This window comes from Ictidomys tridecemlineatus, chromosome 10 (genome assembly GCF_052094955.1).
Source record: "Ictidomys tridecemlineatus isolate mIctTri1 chromosome 10, mIctTri1.hap1, whole genome shotgun sequence".
NCBI classification, from domain to species: Eukaryota; Metazoa; Chordata; class Mammalia; order Rodentia; family Sciuridae; genus Ictidomys; species Ictidomys tridecemlineatus.
This window is the reverse complement of record NC_135486.1, coordinates 114,483,573-114,510,309: the sequence shown is the minus strand read 5'-3', so window position 1 is coordinate 114,510,309 and position 26,737 is coordinate 114,483,573. Positions and strand designations below refer to the sequence as shown.

Sequence of the window (26,737 nt, the reverse complement as noted above, 5' to 3'; positions counted from 1 at the left end):
TGCTTGTCTTCCATGCACAAGGCCATGGGTTCCATCCTCAGCACCAAACAAACAAAACAAAACAAAACAAAACCCCCAAAGCTGACAATCAAATGTCCCTTCAATCTTTCCTCAATCTCCAAGGTGGTATCAGATTAGGTGTATTTGGGACTAAACATTCTTATTTTGCTAGTTTTAGATAAACACTCCTTAAATGATTATCATGTCTTGTGCAAAGCGGTGTAATCACAAATATTAGGTTAGTAAAGGATACCTATTGAAGGCAGAATACCAAGATTTATTCTTCTTTTAGTTACCCATTGGACAGCTGCTGGCCTCAAAGTTAATGAAATTACCAAAGGAAGTTTGTTTAAGTCAATGGTTTAAAAGATCAAAGGAGGAGAGTACATGATTCTTTGCCAACTGCAAAGAGGACACCTGACCCCTCAAATTCCAGGAGATGCATAGGTGGTCTTTCCACTGGCTGCATGCCTGGCCCCACCTCCTTTCCTAGCACATAAATTGGCTTCACTGAATTACAGCTTGACACATTTTGGCAAAAAAAGCCCACATAGCAGAAAAAACAATTCAGAAGACAGAACTGCTGAAAAAAAGTGGTGATGGACGTAATCCCCAATTCTTCCATAGAGACCTGGGTCCTCCTGGCTATCTTCCTTGTGCTCCTATATCTGTGAGTAGTTGTCAAGTCTCCTCTACTCTGTAACCCTTGAGGTGGGGACCTAATCATGTTCCTTTTTCCCTTGTCTATTTGAAGATCAAAAGAGATGATAAAAATCAAATTTCTATAAACACTTAAAAAGTTCCTATTGAGCTTAAGCAGACCACTTGAGCTCCCTGCCCTCAAATCCATATTCCTGTGGATAGGGAAACTGGTGTGGAGATTTGATTATGGGTTTATCTGATTGGCTCTCTGTTTGCACCTAGAGAAATAAGCCAGAATTCAGCATATACAGCTAAATAATAACTATTATAATATTCAGTGGGAACCTTACTCCCTTTCAAACTTAGGGAATTCAGGGAACAACCAGTTTACTTGGGTTTTATCTCTTTATCTTCTTGGATTTCTGCCTATTGCAGAAGACATGCAAGAGGACTATCAACTGTGCATGTGGTGACTCCTGTCCGCTCTTGACTCCAGCACCATGTATATAACACACCAATTTTCCCACAGACCCCCTGGAAGGTTGACTGCACAATTCCCTCTTTTTATCCTGGCACTTCCCTCCCTTGTAAAACTCAATTATTTCACCCTGAAATTCACAGAACTGTTTCTTTCTAAATGATAAGTGTCTAGAGCAGAGAATACCTGACAGAAATTTTAAGAAGCTTTATTCTTTCCTTTTGTATTTTTTTTGTTCTCTCTGAGATATTAGCCTCATAAAGAGACTTATTTCCCCTCAATATGAAATCTTCTAGCAGCCTGAACAACATCACAAAGCCAATTTGGCTTTACTTTTTTCCCTCTACACTCCAACATGAACGCATAAATGAATATCATCTAGTAAGGAAATTGCTTTTACTAATGGGATCCTGACATCATGAAGCAGAGGGAAAAAGGTTATTTTGATTGTGGGTAGGAGAGATTCCACACAGGTCACATCTGACATTTGTCTCAATTTCACTCTTAAAAGTAAGGAATCAAAATAGCATGAAAAATGTAAATATAGATCTGGTTTTTATTCTCTGAAAGAAAAGGTACTAATTCAGGGTGTTGTGGCAACATAATCTCCCTCTGAAGACATTTTCTACTGAATCAATGTATTTTAATTTTACTGTATGTAATGACAGGATTTGTACAGAGTATGTGAAAACTATACTGCCTTAAACATTCTCCTCCAAAGAAGCAGCAAGTTCTTATTCAATTGTCTGGAACACATTATAAGTTCTTATTTTATGTTGCATATTGTCTGCTCTGTCACCAGGATTGTAACTGAAATTTGAAAGGTCACCTTCCATGTAGTTGAAAGGAATTGCTGGGCATGTTGAGCTATTTAAACATGCCAGACTTTTCTGTGCTACTATGGGGCAATCTTTGCAAAACTGGTTGTTTCATTATTGAAGTAGCTGCCAGGAATCTCTTGTTCACCATTTTTCCTTTACCTAGTCTTTCATCTATTATCAATGCAGATAGGGGTGAAGATTTTAGGATCCAGAACCCTCAGGCATGGGGCTGTGAACATGACACATCTGTGTTGCAGTTTGGCCAGCGCAAGGAAACACCAGCCTTTGTGGGTTTTCATACAAGGAGAGTTGATGAGTAGAGTCACTAAACAAAACTATTTTGTGATTGACTGCCTTGGTAAATATGAGCATGCCTTACTCTGTGCTGCCATCTGAGCATCACCAGTTGGAGGATCAGACTCAATGAGAGGAGGAATGGCCTAAAGATGATTCCTCAGTCATTTATTCCTCACAGTAGCACTCAGAGTATAAGGGAACTCAGCCTTCCTTCTTGCTCAAGTCACTTAGATTGTCTGACAACGGACTTGGGTGACAATCAATTTAGCTCACATTGGTATGAAGCCAATGGAAGTCCCAGTTTTCTTAAATGTCACATTTGTCATTCAACAAAAATAAGAATACTATGACTGCTTCCAAATATCCATGTGAAGTCAAATTTAAAGAAGGGCTGAATGCTGAACCAGAGACATGGCATAGAAAGAAGGAAAAGTATGAAAGGTTTATGTCCAAATTGCAAGAAATAATGTTACCAATGATTCTCAGTGGACACTCTGTGCTTGAATGGATTTGGTTACCCAAAATCTCATAATGAAAGTCATGTCAAAGCATTGGCCTTTTCTTACTAGGAGTCTCTACGTAAAGGAAAGGTTAAAATACCAAATACACATAGCAACTGTGATGCCCTTACAGAATGCCAGCCTGAACTTCTCAGGCATATTCAAGGCTGGGAATGTTTATTAAGAACAAACCCAATTATTGGGGCCATGAAGACTCAAGTTGTTTTACCTAATCATTGTGCCTCTTTTGGCAGGAAGTTATCTCTAAGCAGTGTTGGAAAACAGGATGTGCCATTTGTAGTTTTTGTTGTTATGTATCACCTACATGTTACCTATCTCACTGCCTGGTCCAGTTTCTGAGTCAGAGACTGGTCAGTCCCTTATCTATAGAATGACAATCAGGGTGACCTGGCTTTCTATTTCACTTTATAGATATGGAACCTATTCTCATGGGCTATTTAAGAAGCTGGGAATACCTGGGCCAACACCTCTGCCTTTATTTGGAACTCTTCTGTATTACTGCAAGGTGAGTGTGCTTGAGCTCCCTCTATTTTTTCTCCTGAGTACAAATGCCAGTTTAGTGCCATCAGTAAAAATGTTCATCTTCAGGAGAAATTTAGTAGTTTTTATCCTTTGAGAAACTATGTTCAGGCCCCTCCTGAAGCATGACCAGGTTTTCCCTGGAGCTCTGATGTCAACTCATCAAGAGCCTCAGTGGCACAGCTTGGATCCCTGGTACATCTGCATTTGATCTTCATGATGTTGTTCAGACTTTGAATTCATTATAAAAAAGATGTTTAACTTGCTGGGTGCACATTTCCATGACGATTATATTGTGCTTAGTATTTTAGCAAAAAGTCTGTGAAAGAGGGCATGGTAAACACCTTCAAACATTCCTATTCTTTACAAGTTCTCATGAGTCCCTTTGTAAATAAAAAATGAAACTACAGTTTCTGAAGTACTCCAAGCATTCATAAGTTGACAATTTGCACATACTTGATTTTTGAATGTGTAAATACCCTGTGGTTATTTCCATGGCTTCACCCAAGTTCTACTTCCTGTGACATATTTGGAGGATTTAACAGATAAAATGACAGCATTCTGCATTTCTTCTTATCATTCAAAGATAGCACCCCAGCAGTGAATCTTAGCAATGAATTAGTATGAATTAGATAAGGTAGCCCTTGTCTATGGATTTCACATAATTAAACACAAGATGTGTATTGTTTTTTAACAAAGGCAGTATAACATATGAAATGAGCAGTAATCACATGATTTTTAAAAATTTTAAATTTTTAAACTGAATGGAAAGTAACATGTTCCACAAGAAATGTGAATTTTCATCAAGCCTTTGTCATTAACCCATTTAGATATCTGACTCGGGGCCTGACTATTGACAGAAATTCATGAGTTCAAAACCAGAGGCCAGAAAAAAAGGCTACACTCTGCTCAGATTATCACTTTCAAACACTGAGGCTTGTTCATCATACTCTAATTCTATAATTCTGAGCAGAATTATACCCCCCTTAGAATTATAGACCCCCTGACCCCCTGAGAATTCCATTCTGCTATTCCTGCTGAAAAGGCATTATTTCCTATTCACGCTTTTCAGATCAACAGTATACTAGACAGATTGTAAGATCCACATAATTGGGGTCTCCCTGTGCATCATGAAAACATCATCTGTGAAACATAGCAATAGGAAGATTTCTTTTTAAGTGTTAGCAGAAAATATTTAGAGCTAGTACTTAATTTGCTGACTCCCATGTGTAGGAGTGGCATCTCTCCATCTTTTCCATATTGAGCTGGAAAAACGAAAAGTGACTCATTTTGACAATCCTTACTTATGCTTTCTCACTCCACAACATGCATGAGAATCACTGTTATAGTCGTGGTATCTCTCAGAAGCTTATATGTGAGGCAATGTAAGAAAGTTCAGAAATAAAGTGATTGAATTGTGAAATCCTTAATCTACTCTACACTATTTCCTCAGAAAGGATTAACTGGGGGCAACTGTAAGCAGGTAGGGTGTTTGTGAAAGAGGTGGGTCACTGGGGGCCTAGCTTCAGGGCATACATTTTGTCCCTGGTTAGTGGAGTTTCTGTCTGCTTCCTAATGCCACGTCCTTGTAAGTGTCCGGCGAAGCATCGGAGAAAGAGACCACCAAGAGACCACTCATGCAGTTGGCAGAAGGGGATTTATTGAACCAGCATGCTGGGGCTCCCTGCCCACTCAAGAAAGAAGAGCAGTTCAGAGCTCAGAGCAGTGGTTGAGCAATGCTTAAGTACACATTTTTGGGGTTGGCGGAAGCTTTGCATATATCAGGGCAAATCATCATGAGGCGCGGGAAAATCAGACAACAACTCTTAGACATGATTAGTACATTCATTGGCGGTAACAGTCTGGGCAGGGGTGATTGGTCACTTCTAAGTGGGGTACACATTCAAACTGATTGGTTTTGGGGCCTGGATGAATACGTGCCGGGCTACTCAGAGTCCTAAGTTATTAAACAACCAAATGGACAGTAGGGCATTGTCTTAACTGCCTCAGGAATTTAACCCAGGCTTTTCAGTTTAGAAGCAGGTTTACAATGCCTGGTCCTTTACATTTTAACTCAGGCTTTGCGGCTTAGAAACTTTATCCTTTCAGTCCTGAGCTGCTTTCTTTGTTCACACTCTTCTGCCATGTTATTCTTCCTCACCACAGACCACAGCATCAGAGGAAGTGATGTATGAACAGAGACCTCTGAAAATGTGAGCCCAGTAAATCTTAGTTTTCTACATGGTTCTTGTCAGGATCACAGTAGTGAAATAGCAGCTAAACTACTCACATCTACATGGTCAACTAAGAGGTGACTGACTGGTGCCTTAAACTTCCTCATTTCCCCAGTATTCTAGGGAGATTCATGAGAGAAATGAAAAAATATCTGGGTAAAAATGAGTGAAGTGGCCTTGAGAATGTCCCTGGGAAACTCAATCACTTTCTCTCAGCTTTGATTTTTTCACATCCAGGTGGAGGGAATGATTCAAAGTTGGCAGAATTTCAAAACAGTCCATGCACATGAGAAAATGATACAGAAAACTAGACTTGCTTCATATTCATACTCAAGGACAACTAGTGAAACTGTGGCACACACCTGTAGTCCCAACCACTCTGGAGGCTGAGGCAGGAGAATCACAAATTCAAGGTCATTATAGGAAACATGGCAATACCTTGTCTAAAAAAAAAAAGAGGATAATTTTGTCAATATGTACAATACTTCAAGAATATTCAAGATGGACTCTAAATTCCCTTTTCTAATATGCTCTAGTCTGGTTGGGCACAAATTAACCAAGCCGCCACAAAGCCTTGTAGGTTCAAACAGCAACTCTTTATTCCTGAACTCTCAGGGGCACTCTACACACACTTCCCAGGAACACACTTCCTCCACAGGCCTGAACTCCAAAGAAGCCAGTGCCTGAGGCAACAGGATCTGCCCTAATCCCAGCAGGATCCGCCCTAATCCTGGAGCTGCCCTAACCCCAGAGAAGGGTCACCTTTCAACCATTCCCTCTAGCAAAATGCAGGCATCATTCTGACTAAACTGTGACTCTCAACACTAATATCCCATTTATTTTCTCTTCTGTGTCTTTGGATGTCTTAGAATAAGAGCTTCCCTCTAACTGCCAGTGATGGACCATATTCCAGTCTGATTTCAAGGGATTGGAATCATTGGTTCCTGAATTAGAAGCAGGGTACAATATTTTCAAAATAACAATATAAATTCTCTTGTTTCTCCACCCAGGGTTTTTGGCAGTATGATGTCCAATGTTATGATAAGTATGGGAAAATGTGGGGGTGAGTATTTTGGAAACTTCCCTTGGGTAGACTTGTTGAATGAGGCACTCCAGGGCAAGAAGACAATGCCTGTCTATAGCTATTACTAGGAATTAATTATCAAAAAGCTTATAGAGGTTCCTCCTTCTGCCAAGGGTTCCATATTTCACAAGGTGTCAAGATTCATGGCCAAGAATGTCATACTTTTGACTTTTCTCAGTCTCTGATGACCCAAAAACTCTTGGCCTCACCTTCTCTCCAGTGCCCAGCCCCTACCCCATTTTCCATTTTGTCTTCATTAGGAGCCTTTAATACTGCATAGGAGGCATTAAGTCAGACCTTTCTAAAATGTGCATGGCTTTATCTCCTTTCAAGATTGCCACATTGAATAAAAGTGACCTTTATATAAATTTGGAGGTTATTATGTACATTTGAAAGAAAAGAGGAGACAGAGATGAACAGATTGGGAAATGATTTGACCTCTGCTTTCTTTTATTTTAACTTTCTCTGCAAATGTAAAGTCTTGGGGATTTCATTTGTTTTTACCTGTCAATTTGGAGTTTTCAATAGAAGTGTACACAGGGATTTCTTTGCTTACCTCATTCTACTGACTTTGAAGAATAGATGGCTAGTACATTTTAAACCACTATGTTCCCATGACCTTGTGTACTTCATAATCTGCTAGGGTGACATCAGATAATTTCAGCAGCCATTATCTTAATAATGCTTGGTGAAAGCAGCTCCAGAGGTATTATTGTAGTTCTTGTGTTCTATAAGCAAGTGGGAGATGGCTTTGCCTTTTCCTCCCTCTTTATCTTTTCTCATGAAATCCTCAAAACTGCAGAGCTGGCCACATCTTCCTGCCTAATTGGCATGGCTCATAAAGGCCATTTTTTGAGTGGAAAGAGCACACAGGGCTGAGTCCCCACTGATACAACCCCAGCCATCTCTTGCATCTTAAGCACTTGTAAGAACTTAATAATTTACTTGTCTATTTTTCTCTAATTTAATATCCTTTCACATCAGAAGAAACAATTAAAGCATAAAACGAGAACCTTCGGAAATGGATAAAATCTTTGCCTCCTGCACTTCATTTATGGTGTTAAAATTCACACTATACAAACAACCCAATAAGCTTAACACCAAAAAATAAAATAACCCATTCAATAAATGGGCAAAAGAACTGAGCAGACCCTTCTCAAAAGAAGAAATACAAATGATCAATTAATATATAAAAAACATTGAACATATCTAACAATTAGATAAGTGCAGATTAAAACTGCACTGACTATGGAATATTTTTAAATACAAAAATTATTGCAGAATGAGATAGAAAACATGTATGCACCATTTAGACATCTCCAACCAGGCTCTTCTTATAAAGAATTTTTTCATTTTAAAATATCTCTTTCCTGCTTCAGTTACATGACCTTCATTTTATATGGCCAGAATCTTCTTATGTGTCATCACCTACCTTGAACTTGTATCTAGTGTCACTGTGCATTCTACAGTCAGGCATATGGATTATGGAATATCAGTTTGGATTCCTGGGTGTTGCTCTAACTGAATAATATGGCTTAGTAGGTTTAATGATCTCTTCTTTCCCAACACAGATTGTATGATGGTCAACAGCCTGTGTTGGTTATTACGGATCCAGAGATGATCAAAACAGTGCTGGTGAAAGAATGTTATTCTGTTTTTACAAATTGGCCGGTAAGCATTCAGTTTTTTAAATTTCTTTTTTTAAATTGATTTCTTAAAAACATAAATGACAGCAAAATGCAGTACAATTCTTATTACACATATGTAACACAATTTTTCTTATCCATGGTTGTATATAAAGTATGTTGACACCAATTCATGTCTTCATACATGTACTTTGGATAATGATGTGTATCACATTCCATCATTTTGCAAACCTGCCCCTTTCCTTTCCCTGCAACCCCTCTGCCCTATCTAGAGTTCATCCATTTCTCCCATGCTCACCTTCCCTAACCCACTATGAATCAGCTTCCTTATATCAGAGAAAACATTCGAGCTTTTGTTTTTTTGGGGATTGGTTAACTTCACTTAGCATTATCTTCTTCAATGCTATCCATTTACCTACAAGTGCCATGATTTAATTCTCTTTTATTGTGGAGTAAAATTACATTGTGTATATATTCCACCCCCTTTTAGCCATTCATCCACTGAATAACATCTAGGTTGGTTCTACAGTTTAGCTATTATTAATTTTGCTGCTATAAACACTGATGCGGCTGTGTCCCTGTAGCATTCTGATTTTAAGTCCTTTGGGTATAGACCAAGGAGAGAGATAGCTGGGTCAAATGATGATTCCATTTCCAGATCTCCAAGGAATCTCCTTACTACTTTCCATATTGGCTACACCAATTTGCAATCCCACCAAAAATGTATGACTGTGTCTTTTTCTTTCCATGCTCTCCAACATTCATTGTTGTTTATCTTCGTGATAATAGCCATTCTGACTGGAGTGACTTGATAGTGGTTGTGATTTGCATTTCTCTGATTGCAAGAGATGATGAATAGTTTTTCATATATTTTTTGATTGAGTGTATGTCATTTTCTGTGAAGTGTATACTCAGGTTATTTTAAAAAATACAAATATTTATTGATTAAATTTGTGTCTTGGAGTAATCACAGCTTCACAGAAATTTGCTCCAAAACTGTTCAGGGAAGTTTCATATAACTTTTCTTCTGTTCTTCCCAATTGACATGCTTTGAATATCATATTACTGATCTCTGAATGTAGTCTATTCCTGTTACTAGAATAACCAGAAATTGACATCGATACAATCCACAGAACTTATTTAGATTTCACCAGTTTTATGTGCCCATGTACATGTGTGCCTATGTAAATTTGGGCAAAATTGCTGCTGTGGATAAATCCACATAATCATCAGCTTTCTTGAGATATAGTGATCTCCAAGGCTCCCTCTTGCTAGTCTTTTAAAGTCCTGATGGGTCACTTGTCTTTTCCTCTTAACAGGGTCTCCATAAGAGCAAGTATTGTCTTTTATGAGGGAGGCTAATAAATGAAAATCTTTGCCTCTGACTTCTATGTTGTTCTTGTTTCTCTTCAAAAAGTTATAGACTTTACAATTTACATAAAAACCTATGATCTATGTCATGCTCATTTTAAAACATGGTGAGGGTTCATTTGTTGTTGTTGTCTTGTTTTGTTGGCCTGTGGCTGTCCAGTTGTTTCAATATCATCTTTAGAAAGACTGTCCTCTCTCTGATCATTCTGTTTTCACCATTGACAAGCATCCATTTGGGCTAATAGGGTGTGTCTATTTCTCACTCTGTTTTATTTTAGTTGTGCCTGTGTTCTTCTCTCCATGTGATTTTTCGTGCAATGAGTCTCATTATCATTTTAAGTACCTACCTTGGAGGATGGTGACTATGTTAATAAAGCAAAGGAAAAAATATGTTTTTATCCTGGGGCCAGGGTTGTGTGGCTCAGTGGTAGAGTGCTTGCCTAATATGTGTAAAGTTCTGGGTTCAGTCCCCTGCACCACATTAAAAAAAAACAAATAAAATAAAGATATTGTGTCCATCTACAAATATCAATATATACATTTTAAAGAAGAAGTTACCATCTTAACTTTTCTATGCATGCATTTGACCCTTAGTTCAAAAAGATGTGACACCTCATCTGGGGGAGTCCCTAGTATTATTATCAGAACAGGGCAGACTAGTGGCCTCTCTCAGTGGGTTATATTGTAATGACCTGGTCTTTGCCTCTGGCTTGTTGGTTTTACTGATGACTTCATAGCCTCAGAATGCTGAGCTGACTTCTCAAACTCCTGTCTCCTGGTGTGTTAAGTTAGCATTAGAGACTATCATACTGTTTAACTCCTAATTTTCTGTTATGTTTGTTAACCTGCTAATACTGACTCAGTTTGTCTGTTTTACTCCCACTTTATTTATTTATTTATTTATTTATTTATTTATTTATTTATTTATTTAGAGAGAAGAGAGAGAGAGAGAGAGAGAGAGAGAGAGAGAGAGAGAGAGAGAGAATTTTTAATATTTATTTTTTTTAGTTTTCGACAGACACAACATCTTTGTTTGCATGTGGTGCTGAGGATCCAACCTGGGTCACATGGATGCCAGGCGAGTGTGCTACCGCTTGAGCCACATCCCCAGCCCTCCCACTTTATTTATGTTTGTCCTTTAATTTTTCATACGAATTCAGAATAAGCTTGTCTGCAAAAACCTACTTGGTGAGATTTTGATAAGAATTCAATCAAATCTATAGATTAATTTGGAGAAAATCTGTATCTTTTCTGGGTTGAATTTTTCAATCCATGTTATGCTTCTCCATTTCTTGAGATTTTCTTTAATATCTTTGATCAACATTTTATAGTTTCCAGCATAGCAATCCTGTACTGTTTTTATATCTGTTCCTAATGTGTTTCATTTTCTTTGGAGTGACAGTGAATAGTATTGTGTTTTAGTGATTTTTTTTCACATTTCCCTTGTTGTTATATAGAAATGTAGCTTGTTTTTGCATGGTAATACTGTATCTTACAACTTTGATGAACCTATTTATTAGTTCTAGAAGTTTTAAAATATTCTTTGAGATTTTCCACATTGATAATTTTGTCCCCTGAAGACAGGGTCAATTCAGGTTTTTTTATTTCCAATTTTCATGCCTTTTAAAAAACATTGTCCCATTGCTCCAGTAAGGATTTAGAGTATGGTAATATTTGATAAGAATAATAAAAGTAGAAAACTTTAAATTGTTACTGCTCTTAGGAGAATAGATTCACCATTTCACCAGTAAATGTTATGTTAGCTGAAGGTCTGTCTTGTTGGTGTTGGGTTTTTTAGTATATAGTCTCTTTCAGATTGAAGAATTTCTTTTTTCTTACTAGTGTTTTGAGCTTTCATCATGAATGAGCACAGAATGTATACCTTTATAAATAAAACACAGTGTTGGAAGCTGAATGACAGCTTCGAACAGGTTGGATTTACAGGCCAGTCTCAAGCTGGGAAACATAATTATCTTTCCTTTTCCTTTTGTCCCTCTATGTGTGTGTAGTGGGGGATGATTCAAAAAAAGTATTTCCAAATAATTGCATTATTTTTTCAGAATTAAGAAGTTCCCAAACTTTTAAGTTATTAGCTACTATTTTTAAATGGCTATATCCTGGCATCCCTTGCAAGTTATTCATGCTGTACATATATGGAAAATCATAACTGCTCTGGGCAACCTAGTTTTCCAAGGTTATCTGGATGACTGTCATCAATCAGTTTTTTCCTGTGCTGCCTGTATAGGATGCCCTAGGCCATAATGCTCTCTGTCCCCTGGGAGAACAGTTTACCTACCATGAGGGGCCTTGTATTTACACAGCAGCTGGAATATAAATACTGAACACACATCTGGTGGCTGGGTAACCCCTCTACCCTCACAAGAGAAGAAGAATTTGATATAAAAGTTTATGGAGCATCTAGCACAGGGCCAGCTCCCTAGTAGACACTCAGTAAATAACTGATTTTAAAAACTGATGCCTGTTTAAGAAGTTCTCTACAATGTGGAGACTTCCAAAACATACCTCATACAAAATGTCATTTTCTTTGTGAACTTCAGGTAGTTTTTCCATTGGGAATCATGCAAAAAGCTCTCTTTGCAGCAAGGGATGAAGAGTGGAAGAGACTTTGAGTCTTGTTGTCGCCAGTGTTCTCCAGTGAAATACTCCAGGAGGTAATAAACTAAGAGGACTTTAGTTAGAAACTTAAATAAAGATTTGGGGATGGGACATACATGAGAACATCATCGTTTTCCAAAAAGTATTTAACTAAGTTTGAAATTCCTAATTAAAAAAATAACTAAAAGTAAATATCAGAAAGATCAATAGAATAGAAGGAAGGGAACAGAGGAAAGGAAGAGAGGAGAGAAAGGGGAAGTATTGGGACTGAGTTAAAACAAATTATTTTTCCATGCTTTTATAATTATGTCAAAATGAAACTTATTGTTATGGATAAATAAGAAGAACTAATGAAAAATTTCAAATGAACTTTTGTGTTTATATCTAGAAGAGATATTATTTGATTCATTATAAATATCTCATACTTTATAATACTGGGAAAACCAGAGCCTAGGAGACTGGATTCTCTTCTAACTGTGGGTGGAGTTGTGTTTTGTGCTTAGATGGTCCTCATCATTAACCAATATGGAGACACATTAGTGAAGTACCTGAGCCAGTAAGTGAAGAAAGGTGAGCCTATCACTGTGAAAGAGTAAGTAGCAGGCAGCTCTGGGGTTCTGATCTGTTTTAAGACATTTCAGCAGCCTGCCAGGGAACTGAAATTACCACTCTTGAGCTACCCCCTGACAAGACAAAAGTAAGTGTGTGGTGTCTCAACCACAATGGGCCACCCAAGGAGGAGAGGCTCCTAGAATAAGGCAGGGTGCTGGGACATCTGTGTACAAAAACAGAATTAGTTTATCTGCTTGATCGTCAATGTGGATATTATGTAAGTCAAAACACATGTTTTACAATGAAGAACATGATCACTCAGAAGTTGAGGGTAGAGCCTAGGGAATGTTGGATGGGGGGAAGTTTCTGGTATCTATTGAGCAGGGATAGAAAGATATAACACAGGGCTAGGGTTGTAGCTCAGTGGCAGAACACTTGCCTAGCATGTGTAAGGCACTGAGTTTGATATTCAGCACCACATAAAAATAAACTGACAAAATAAAAGCATGCTGTCCTCTACAACTAAAAAAAATTATTTAAAAAAATTTAAAAAGAAAGATACAATGCAGGCTATGGAACAACAAATCTCTTCATGGTTGCACTGAGAATATCAGCAAAATACAAAATATGAAATATTCTCACCACTTCTTCCTCCAGTCTCAACAGAGATAAGGTCCTGAAAGGATATGGATTCCAACTACCATATCATTTGTTGTATAAAATGGGTTATTTTGACCCATGAACAACCACTGATACTGTCTTGGGAAATCTGAGAGAATATCTTCCCCAAGTTGTGAGCTCATCCAAGTACATTTTAAGGAAATTTTCAATGTTTTAACTGAGGATATTCTTACTCATTCCCTTTTGTGAGATTCTGCCCTTGGAGCCACTTTGGGTCCTGGAGTGCAGGGCCTCTCAGGAGCTGTAGCAGTGGGTACAGAGAAGGGGGAAAATGTTTCTGCCTCTCAGAACAGGGTGTTGCTTTTATGTGATGTGCTAGAGAGGAATCAGCTCTGGGCACAGACTGTGCTTAGGCAGGACCTAGGTCAAGGTCACCTATCTTGGATCCCCTACCAGGAGTCAATTATAACACTCTGGTCTTGCTGAAACTCCATACTTAATCATCTTTTATCATCTACACTACACTCACTGGTGTAATTTATCTGATTTTGGGTGTCTGTCTCTCTGTGACTGAAGTTTTTGAGCTCACTGCCTTGGTGTCCCTAACTCCCCTGGCACAGGGGTAGCTGCCTCGTGGCATTTGATAGGAGCATAGACTAGTCCATTTGATCAACAGATATTTCTGACAGTGTATGAATGTGCTCATATCACTTCTTCCAGCATGTGTAGTAGGAGAATAAAGCAGTGCACATTAAAATTTTACATTTCTTTCTCTACTCAGAATTTTGGGGAGCTACAACATGGACGTGATCGTTAGCACATCTTTTGGAGTTAATGTCAATTCCCTCAACAATCCACAAGATCCATTTGTGAAAAAAGCCAAGAAGGCCCTTGGTTCAGATGTCTTCCATCCAATTTTTCTTATAATTAGTATGTGGATCAACGTTTCTTTTTTTCTTTTAAAATAACAAATTCATTAAGATATTATTTACATACTATATGATTTCTTAAAATGTAAAACTCCATAATTTTTAGCATTATAAATGATATGTGCAGTTTTCACCATTGTCAAAACTCAGAAAACTCATTATCTTTTAACTGTCAGCTTTCAAAATCATTTACCTTAAATAAACACTACTGAATTTTCTATTTCTTTACCTTTACATATGATGTATATATTATAAAAATGGTGACATAGAATATGTGGTCTTTTGTGATGTAAAGTGATATCATTTAGCATTTTGTTTCCAAGTGAAATATATATATCAGTATTTTATGTTTATGGCCAAATAATATATCATTGTATAGATATACTACAATTTAGTTATCTTTTCATCAGTTGATAGACATTTATGTTATTTCAATCTTTTGGCTATTATGAATGTTGCCATTATGAACATTATTGTGAAACTTGTTTGTGAACACTAGTTTTCAATTTCATCTGAGTGTATACTCAGGAGTGAAATTGCTGCCTTACAAAGTACTTCTGTCAGTGTTTTCCATAATAGCTGTACCATTTAATATTCTTACCCAAAGTGTATGAGGGTTCCAATTACTTCACTTATTTTCTAACACTTCCTGTTTCCATCTCTTTATTAGACATTGTAGTGGATGTGAGATGGCAACTTATGTGGTTTTGATTTGCATTTTCCTGTTGGTTACTGATAACAAGCAATGTTAATCACTTTTTTATTTGTTCTTTTTAGATATACATGACATATTTATAAAAACATAAAGTATACCTTATTCTAAATAGGATGTCAGGCTTGTGGAGGTACATGATGTGGAGATTCACTATGAGGTGTTCATCTATGTACATAGGAAAGATAATTCAGATTCATTATTTTAAAGAATGTTTATCCATATCTTTTGCCCACAATTACCTGAAGTATTTGTCTTTTTCTTTTGAGGCTTAAGAATTTTACTGGTGTGAGTCTGTAACATGTACAAGCAGAGGAAGGAAATCTTGTGCTCCATTTGTGTACAATGTGTCAAAATGCATTCTACTTTCACTTATAACTAAGTGGAACAAATTAAAAATAAAAATAATTTTTAAATAATTGAAAAAAATACGTCTTCATAAATTCCTTACACAGTTTCTTATCAGATTATGATTTGCAACATGTTTTTTCCGATTCTATAGATATCTTTTTACTTTCATGATAGTGTCCTTTGAAGCACAAAGTTTTTAATTCTTTGCAGTTTATTCCTATCATGGGAGGTACTACATATCCCAACCATTAAAATGAATGAGCTGGATTTCAAAATCTTAAAATGTATTAATCTCAAAGCTGTAGTGTTCACAAAAGAAAAGCAATTGACAGTAGATGGATGAAATTGGATGCCATTTATATAAATGTTAGAAACTCAACAGATCTTGGAAACAAGATTTAAATGACATATGATTTATGTCATTTCCTTTTATTGTTTGTACTTTAAGTATCAAATATAAGAATTTATTGAAACCATATGTACTTACATACTTTTTATGGTTTACTACTAAAAATTGAAGTTTAGCTCTGATATTAAGGTTGCCCAACCACTTTAATTTAAGTTTTACATTCAGGGCCAGGTGAGGACAACACGTTATTCTTTTGCATGTGGCTATGTAGTTGTTCCAGCACCATTTTTTGAAGAGTGTCTGCCCAATTCAATGGCCATGGCACCTTTCTCAAAATTCCATGAACCATAGACATGTGGGTTAATTTCTGGACTCTAAATCCTATTCCATTTATCTATATGTTTACCCATCTTGTAGGACCACATCTTATTTTTGCTTTGCAGTAGGCTTTGAAATCAAGAAATGTGAGTCCTACAACTTTAATCTCATTTTTCAACATCATTTTAGCTATTCTGTGTCCCTTTGAATTCTATGTGAATTTTAAATCAACTTGCCAATTCCTCAAAGAAGCCAGCTAAGATTCTGTTACAAAGTTCATTAGGATCTGCAAATCAATTTCAATACTATTGCCATTTGGACAATATTAAGTTTTCTGATCCACAAACCTGAGATGTTTTTCCTAGTCATGTAGATCCTCTTTCTTTTATTTCAACAATATTTTGTAGTTATTATTGTGCTTGTCTTGCACCTTTGTTAAATTGATTCTTATGAATTTTATTCTTTTTAATGTCATTGAATATAGAATTATTTTTTAATTTCTTAGTTTTTTTTTGGATTGCTTATCACAGTGTAGAGAAATGCAGTTTATTTTTGTGTACTGATCTTGTATCGTGAAATGCTGGTGAACATGTTATTACTTACAGTACTCCAAGAGAAGTGGTGAGAGAGGGATGCTTGTCATGTTCTTGATTTAGGGTGAAACTATTAAATTATTAAGCTACAAGTTTTCATAGATATCCTTTATCAGGTTTATAAAATTTCATCCTAGTCCTAATTTGCTGAGGGATTTATCACAAAAGAATGATTTTGAGGATTATTTTTCCGGAGGGAAGGTTGGTTTTGATTTTTATCAAATGTTTTTTTCTGCATCTGTTGAAACAATTCTCTGTGTTGACTTTTTATTTCATGGATTTGGTGTATTACACAACCATTTCCTGTGTTGTCTTTGCTTGGTGTTAGTAGTAGGGTAACATTGGCCTTTTAGAATATATTCAGAAATGCTCTTTTAATTTTGGAAGTGTTTTTGAATAATTGGTATTAGTTCTTTATTTTGTAGAATCTACTATTAAAACAATCCAGATCTGGGCTTGTATTTGTGAATAACTTTGTATTACTAATGCAATCATGTTACATTTTGCAAGTTTATTCAGGTTGTATGTTAACTTCTCAATCAATTTCTGTAGTTTGTAACTTTTAGGATTTTCTGCACAAATATATGTGAATAATCAAATTGTTAGAATTCTTTCATAATCCCTCTCCAATGTTAGTAATAAATTCTTCTTCACTTTTCTTGCTATTCATTTCTTTTTAGTGTTTATTTTATTTTTAATTAACATGTATGAGTTATGCAAATAAATGGGGTTCCATGTGATGTCTCAACACATATACACAGCATACACAAATGAAATAGAGCCTTTCTTTATCCACCTTCTGCCATAGCCCTTTCCAACCTTTAATAATCACTATTATACATTCAGGTCAAATATTTTTACCTTCCACATGTGAGAAAGAACATGTGGTACTTGTACTGATGTGTCTAGTTTAGTTCATAAGCTGAATGTCCTCTAATTCCATCCACTTTTAGCTACAAAATACAGGATTTTATTCCTCTTTATGGATGAATGTTCCATTGGGCATATATGTATGTGTGGGTATATATATTTTTATTATAATATATATTATAAATACATAAATTTTATATTATAATATATAATAAATATATATATATATCACTTTCTTTATACATGTATTGATGGATGCCTAGATTTAATGAACATCTCAGGTATCCAGAATAATATAGAAATAAATCCGGATGTACAGATGTTACAATCATTTAGATAAAAATAGATTAATATAAAATATGTTTTATATATCTATAGAATATTACATTTATAAATAATATATATTTCCATACTATAACAAATTTTAAAAAACTTAATGACCAAACCTCCAAGTAATCCAGCTTAAAAATAGGAAAAAGCTCCAAATAGTTATTTCTCAAAAAAAATACAAATGACTTAAAAATACATAAAAAAAACTATTCAATATCACTTGGTGTCAGGGAAATGCAAATCAAAACTACAATAAGACATCATTTCACCCTGGTTAGAATGACCGTTATCAAAAAATAAAGAATGAATGAAAAAATAACAAATGCTGGTTAGATGTGGAGAAAAAGTTTTCTTACATATTGTAGGTAGAAATGTACACCATTCTGAAAAAGAGTGTGAAGGACCCCAAAATAAATAAAAGTAGATATACCTTCTGATCCAGATGCACACTTCTAGTATATATTGAGAGAAAATATCATCATATGAAACTGTTATCCCTTTGTATTTCTTGGTCAATCTGGCTAATTGTTTGGAGATTTTTATGATATTTTCAAAGGGATAAGGTGACATATAGACATCTTTTGTTTTTTTTTTCAATTTTATTTCTTTTCTATTTCATTTGTTTCACCTTGAGTTTTTATGATTTTATTTCTTATGCTTGCCTTTTGTTTAATTTCCTATTTTTACCATTTTATGATTTAACTTAGACTATTGACTTGAGAACTCTCTTTTATAAAACCTATACATCTGTAGCTGTATGTTTATGAGCGCCGCTTTTGCTACTTTTCCTAAGTGTGATATAACATGTCTTCACCTTAATTCACCTAAAACAACTTCTAGTTGTCTTTAGATACCATCTTTTATGCTTGACAGTTGTATCTGGAAGTTTTATGGTTAATTTGCATTTTTGTCTGAGTTTCCTGATTTTTCATCTGTTATTGATTTCTGGTTTCATTTCTAGACAGCTGAGGAACATTGCCAAATTGTACCTATCTTGCCTACTTTTCCTTGAATGCATAATTAAATATAGCACAGACTATGAACTGGTTTACCCAGAGACCCTATTCCAATTCACAAAAGGGTAAGGGGCCAGGGAATTTAATCTTCTTTCTTTGCTCAGTCCAGTGGCATTGATGGGGCCACTGATCCCCTGCTATGGTGGCTGCAACCCCATGTATGAAGTGCCCTTGCTCAGACATGAACCAGACACCAGGTACTGGCCACAAAGGGAATGGCTTCTGGTTGAGAAAACTGATGATTTTTCTCTTCTGTATTTTTTAGAAAATAATCAATGATCCTGTGATGTTGCCTTTTCATCAAGGTTTCTCTTTATTTTTTCTTTCACTTTATTTCTAGTGATATTTCCATTCGTTAGACCAGTGTTTCAAGCATTAAATGTTTATAGGTTTTCAAAAAGTTTTCTGAATTTTTTAAAAAATGCTGTAATGAGGATGAAACAAAACGCCTAGAAAATTAAAAAAAAAAAAAGGTAAAACCTGGTGGTGGTGACATGGCAATGTTCGATTTCTGATCATTTATTTGCTGTGTAAATCTGACTTGTGCATATACAAATGTACATGTAATTTTGTAAGTGGTGCTGGGGATTGAATCCAAGGCCTCATATATGCTAGGCAAATACTGAATCACTGAGCTTCATTGCCCAGACCCTCTCTGTACATTTTTTAAAGTTGAAGGAATACTTTAAGATTTGCACTGGAGAATTTTTACATTTTGGTTAGAATGAAGATCAAATTTTAAAAAGGCAAACTGATAACGAGTAAGATTGACAATGTTTGATACAATAATAGACATGACTTTATGTCTTGAAAGAAATATCATTCAAATAAAAACCTTATCATTTCCCTCCCATTCAGTAAACTGTCAAAATAAAAATCCTATTTCAAAATGATTTTACTGTTAAAAAGTATTCCCCAAATCTTAGATTGGTGAACAATCATTACAATTCCAAGCCCTTTACAACTTAGTTGGCACATTCTTCAAAGGAAGGTCCTATTGGGCACCTGGTGAAGTATGTGTATGTTAAATCTGAGTCTTTTCCTGTCCACAATCAGGCTGTGCTCTTCAGTGACCATCAAGGTGATATACTAACCAGCTTTGACTTCTGCTTTGCCTGGAGGTCAGCACAAGAATGTCTCCAGTTCAGGGAGGCAGGACAGTCATCCACAAGTGTCACGGAAGATTGGATCATGTACCTAATGGGTGGAGAATTTGATGATACACAAACAAAAGCTAGTAATCATCTTTAAACTACCAAGTGTATTAAGTGTGGCCATTGAATATGAATGAAGGCAAACTAAAAGAATTTAAGTCCAGGACCACTTTCTGGGCAAGCAGGTGTGACAGGAAAAGGAACAAACCCAGCATTAGGGAGATTAAAGACCAACAGATATTGGACACCATAGCTGGAGTTTTCTCAGGAAAATATCCTGTTTTCCATGGTTTATACATGCATGTTTTGTTCACTGGTGGGTTGTGCAACCCTAGCCAGACTTCTGGACTTAAAGGAGCCATAGTCTATGAAGGGAGGTGAAATACTACATTCCAGATTTACTTCTGACTTTATGACTGAATTTGTCATTTCTATTTCCATTTCTGCTTCTAGAACCGCATTGATTTTCTCCAGTTAATGATTGATTCCCAGAATTCCCAAGACAAGGAGCCCTACCAAGGTAACTAAGAATGTTTCATGGTCCATTGACAGGGAAATTCAAATAAGCAAGTTATCCTGAAAATATACACGTTTTCTAGAGAAAATAGATTTCCACCAAATTGCAGGAAGATACACATTTGGATATTGCAAATGGTGCCCACATGTACTGTCTAGAATCATACAGGTGTAACAAGGCTCAAAAATTCAAGGGAAACTAGGAGAAAGCATTTCAGTCATGAAGTTAGTCTGTTGTCTTTTTACCATCGACATCAGAACAAATGCTTATTTGCAGCCTCATTCAGATGCACTGAATCAGAACCTCTGCCTGGATATTTGCATTTGTACATCCAATCAGGAGGTTCACTGTCCCAGTAGTGGTGAGGGTCAATGGCAGTACTGGGTGAAAATGTGTTCACTAGCTTCATCTGATATTAAGATTAGCTTTTCCCATGTAATTCATAAGAATGTTGTGGGGGGAAACCTCTTATACTGTGTAAACATCCTATTCCTCAGCATACTTTCACCAACTAGTTTTATAATACATGGATGATTTTTGATAGAAAGCATTAATGAATTATGATGTTTACAAACTGCTGTCTTTATCATTCTATCATCTACCGGAAATTTATGAGTTGGTATTAGATTATAAGAGAGTTCCATTCTTATTTATGTCAGTATGATGTTATATACTATGAATTTATTCTCTTGCTATCATTTTTTTATTTTGATGGTCAAATTCTCTTGGGCTTAAGTCTTTTAACAACTTCTCCCTTCACCTTCTGTTCCTCCTCCCTCTCCTCTTCATCATCTTATATTTTGATTGTTAAAATTGACTATATTTTATAGCAGTTTTAGTTTCAAAACAAAACTGAGAAGAAGGCATAGAGATTGCCTGTATCCATTTTTTCTCTAAATTTATATGTTTCCCCCATTACAAACATCCCTCACCAAAATGATATATTTGCCATAATCAATGAACCATCACAGATAAGTCACCTTACCCCTAAGTTCATAGGTTAACATAAGGGTTCTTGAGTTTGTACATTCTATCAGTTTTGATACCTATATAATGATATATATCCACATTGTAGAAACATACACAGTATTGCATATGTTTTCTCATATTGTTTTGGGAGAACATTCTTGCTTTCTGGTGCAAGAAACTCTAGGTTCCTTGTCTATTTCCTCTGATCAGGCCTGGAATTACCCATTTTTTCTAGAAGCCCTGGCTCCTTTAAGTGAGAGACTGTATTAGAAACAAAAATCTGGAAGTGTAATGTGACCATTACTACTGTAGTTTCTTCTAGATTGTTTCTCTGAACAAAGATATAAGTATAAAATATATTAGTGCAGACTGAGCAATATAAATATTTCTATGTGAGTCCATATACATGGTTGAAGCAGTAATCCTCTCCCTGATTCCACTACAACTTTCTGTGGTGAAGGAAGTACTAAATATACATATTGTTCATACAGTAAACACTAGACACGTGGCTATGCAGCTTTTGGCATGTAGGTAATGTTACTGAAGAAGTGTACTTTCTATTGTTATTTAGGTTTAATTTATTAAAATTTAAATTTAGATAGACACATATTATTAGTGGCTACCAGATTGTACTGAAAAGTGTAACTTAAGTTTATAATCCAATTTCATTTCAGTATCATTGGGTTTATGCCAGTAGTGGGGAAAACTCGATTTGAGTTTTCCCACAATAGCATCATAGAAAGCTTCTGTAAGCTAGAATTCCATGTAGATGTTTCTCACACTCATTTTGCATTTTTTTTGTTATGAATTACATGGTTGGAATGTATACCATGTTTATTTCAGGTATTCGAGTATCAACAAATCGTAATCATTTCTCCAATCAATGAGATGAATACTTGAACGTGACTTTTCAGGAGAAAAGTCAAAAGAAACAACACCTTCTATCACAAAGGCTGTTTGATGATTATGAAGTTCAGCAAATAGAGGGGATGTGTACTAGAAAAGATGACATTCAGCCCAAGATTGATAAGCAATGTTAATTCCACTCACTGAACCCCATCGTCCTATGGCTTCTGCCTAATACCCTGTATCAACACATTCTTTCTTGTGTGATTTTAATACCACTCATTAGACTCTAGTTAATCACTACTCTTCTGGGTTTTTTTTCTCTGTATAGATTCTGCACACCCTGAGATCATCCATTTTGAAGACTGGTGCCCCAGCTCTTCTATTACCTGATGATTCTTAGGCTAGTTTGTGAACAGAGTTGACCACATCTCATGAAAGTTCAGATTTCAATTTGGTAGCTATAGAGCGAAGCTTGAAACTCTATGTTTCTAATAAGCTCCTTGAAGCTATTGATGCTGCTGGTCCATAGACCACAGTTTGTGTAGAAAAATTTCTCTGTGGCTTAGTATAGTTCTGTCAATCATTGCCTTTATTTTCCCTGCAAAGATTCCAGTATTGCAAATGCTTTCAAGGTTCTTCAACCTACATTCTAGATACAGTAAGCTTAATTTTTTCCCCAGGGGAAGAGTGTTACCCACTATTTATAGCTAAACAACTTTCATGATATGCAAGGCACACTTGAAAAATACTGTTTGTTGGACATTCATACTGTCCCTTGAAATCACCCAGTTTTGTTCATGGTAGGGTGGTGGCAGAATAAGGAACATTATGAATTGCTCTTCCAGTTTTTCCTCATGGAATTTTGGATCATCATTCTGATTTATCTTCATGTAAACTATAAAATGTGCATGGACCTGCTTAGACTAATTTGTCTTTCCCCTCCTTTTAGCTCTATCTGATCTGGAGATTGCAGCCCAGTCTATTATCTTTATCTTGGCTGGCTATGAAAACACTAGCACCACTCTTTCATTTATTATGTATCTACTGGCCACCCACCCTGATATCCAGAAGAAGCTTCAGCAGGAGATTGATGAGACTTTGCCCAATAAGGTGAGTGAATGGCACCTGGAGGGGAGAGGAGAGGTAAAATCTCTGGGCATCTCAGTGTGCCATTGGGAAGTTCTAAAATCATGATGGTCATTAAATGCTTTGTAAATGCTATGGTATTTTACCAATATGAGTTATTTGAGGAGCTCTGAAAACATCAGTGTACTGTGTCAACAGAGTTTTAAGTCATTTCCAAATCTTAATTTACAAAAATTTCTTTCTTGCCAGGCACCTGTTACATATGATGTACTATTTGAGATGAAGTATCTGGACATGGTGGTGAATGAAACTCTCAGATTATATCCAATTATTGAGAGAATTTTGAGAGTCTGTAAAAAAGATGTTGAACTCAATGGGGTACTCATTCCCAGAGGAACAATCGTGGCTATACCAACATATAGTCTTCATCAAAACTCCATGTACTGGCCAGAACCTGAAAAGTTCTACCCTGAAAGGTACAGGGCTCCTGAGAAAGGAAATCCACCCTTAAGAGGCTGTTTTACACATATTCTTAGGTCTTTTAGTGCAGATGGCATACATGTGATTTTAAAATTTTCTTGTTTTAAGAAAATTTTAAGAAGTGTTTTACAAAGTGGTAATTGTTTTAGAAAACAAACATTAGAAATAATAAATGACTATAGCCATTTAAGGCCCTAGAACATCAAGATAAGCCCTATCTATTATTAATGTGCAAAATGTCAGTATGGACATTTTTGTAAAAATGTGTAGTTTTTTTGAGCTGGGGATGTGGCTCAAGCGGTAGCGCGCTCGCCTGACATGCGTGCGGCCCGGGTTCGATCCTCAGCACCACATACCAACAAAGATGTTGTGTCCGCCGAGAACTAAACAATAAAACATTAAAAATTCTCTCTCTCTCTCTCTCTCTCTCTCTCTCTCTCTCTCTCCTCTCTCACTCTCTCTTTAAAAAAAAGTGTAGTTTTTAAGGACTAAAATGCTATCACATTTCATTTGATGTTGAACTGTTTTTTATTTTATTTAACAGTAATCTATAAACCTTTCTGCCACTTGACCACTCTCTTATTTTAGGTGCTTATCTTTTTTAATCGTTTTAGGGTTTTTGTCCTGTTCACTTTAGCTCCTTGAATTTTCTACCAGCTTTAGGAAGCACTTCTATCTTTCACTTGGTTAAACATTGTTTCCTGGTTCCTCCAGCACAATTTTTAAATACAAGTTAAGGCCTGAGAACCCACCCCCACCACCCAGATTATTTAAGCAGCCTCACTGAGGATGGAGAGAGCTCAGATCCTCTGAGTCTTGTCTCTGGAGTGTTATAGGCCAGCTTCTCATACTCTCCAAAGTTGATGATTCTTTCAAAGCCAAGTAACCTGCCCCCAAGACACCTGAGATATTCATCCTTAAATATGACTTGACCTTGGTCTTCTGAAAATTTCGATCCAACCTCACAGTTTGCACTCTGGAAAGAGTTACTGTTTTCCTGTTGTTGTACTGAAGATCAAAATAGAGAAAGTTTTCAGGGTAGTGTCTGGGGGGGCGTCAGGTGGCATGGGATCAAGACTTCTCTTGGCCCCTAACTTTACACTTCTTGATTAGAGTGACCTTGTCTTGTTGGTTATGAGTTCCTCAATGCCAGTTTCCTCCAATTTCAGCACTTCCAACATTTGAACTACACAGATACAAAATCAGACATTACACATCTCTTTGATTCACTGAGGCATGATAAGATACTAAATGCTTAAGGTGCATCAGGAACTAGACCAGGATGAGGAAAATTACAAAGATGTATGGTATGGAGGACTCTTGACATACACGCAAGCATAATCTACAGACAGTAGTTTGGAAAACGCTTTCAATGCTTCTGCATCTGCTCATCATCTGCCCAAACAACTATCAACCAACCTCATCAGACCCTCCACACACCACACACCCTCCAAGAGATTCCATGTTACTTTGAATCACAATCACCTATAAATTTGCCAAAATGTTCTCAAATATATAAGAATACATTTAAAAACAATCACAATGTTATTATCACTTTCTCCAAATCAACACTTTCTCCTTAAAGTAATCAAATAACTAGGGCTCAATTTGAATAAAACCTGGGTTCAACATTCCAGGAATTATTTGTAACCTAATGAGACAGACTCAGAAGACAATGATAATATTCTATGGGGAGAGAGGCAGAGACAGAAGGAGAAGGAGAAAAATGATGAATGAGGAGGAGGTAGAGGAAGAGAGGAATTGGGAAAAAGAAGACAGAGAGGAAGGAAGGGAGACAAGAAGATCCAGAAAAAAAAAGTATAGAGAAGAGAGGTAATTATAGTATGAGAATTTTCTCCTCCTTCATCAATAAAAATATGAAATGCAGGAGTGGGAGTTAAGGCAGGAACACACTTTTCTTCATTTATATGCTCATTTTCTAATTTTTTCAGAGTGTGTATGGATCACAATCCTGAATATAATTTCAGTACTTAAAGACATATTTTCTTTTAAATAGCATTCATTACATCTTAACAAGACAGAGAGCTCCTCTAGTGTAAGGAGAATGAAAAAGTTCTGTAGGTTTCAATTCTTATAAGCAAAGTCACAGCAGGATTTAAGTGACCATTCCACAAAAGAATCCTGTGTTTTGCTGCTTATGAATATTTGAGAGACAACCCCAATTATGTAGGTTTCATAGATTTATGTCTCAATAACTTGTTTTCATCTACTATTGTGAAATCAGGTTCAGTAAGAAGAACAAGGACAGCATCAATCCTTACGTATACATGCCCTTTGGAAATGGACCAAGAAACTGCATTGGCATGAAGTTTGCTCTCATGAACATGAAACTTGCTGTCATCAGATTACTGCAGAACTTCTCCTTCCATCCTTGTAAAGAAACACAGGTCAGGACACTTTATGAAAAAGTAAGGTCTTGTGGGTAGTTTCATTTAGTTGAGAAACCTATTTAAAGAAAATATCTGATCATTCAAATAATCTCTTTTGAGACACTTGTGCCATGTTAGGCTTCTTCAGTTTTGGAGCTCTATATCTGTGGCTTTATAAAAACAGAGTATAAACAATCAGATAGAATCCATTGAGATTAAGTTTATATACTTATGTACAGTGTTTTTGAACTTTATTAAAGTATAAACTCGATTATAATTCAAATGAGCATGAGGCTGCTTTACATAATCAATCCTGAATTGTGAAGATCATGTTTGGATGATGTCAAGTGCTGTTTTCCTCAATAGAACTTATGGAAATTTTGTGACAGTTTTTCTCAACTATTTTCTGAACTTTGAAATCA

The 26,737-nt window shown here is 36.2% G+C and overlaps 1 protein-coding gene across 1 annotated transcript; it reads left to right on the top strand.

The window, feature by feature from the left end:
- The first annotated feature begins 518 nt into the window (after positions 1-518).
- On the top strand, positions 519-26,372 carry LOC144367631 (cytochrome P450 3A21-like). Its single transcript, XM_078024717.1, has 8 exons — positions 519-670; positions 3,171-3,264; positions 6,523-6,575; positions 8,168-8,267; positions 20,478-20,544; positions 23,309-23,469; positions 23,695-23,981; positions 26,171-26,372. Exons 1-8 carry the CDS (start codon positions 600-602, stop codon positions 26,370-26,372), a joined length of 1,035 nt encoding a protein of 344 aa, XP_077880843.1. The 5' UTR covers positions 519-599.
- The last annotated feature ends 365 nt before the right edge of the window (positions 26,373-26,737 follow it).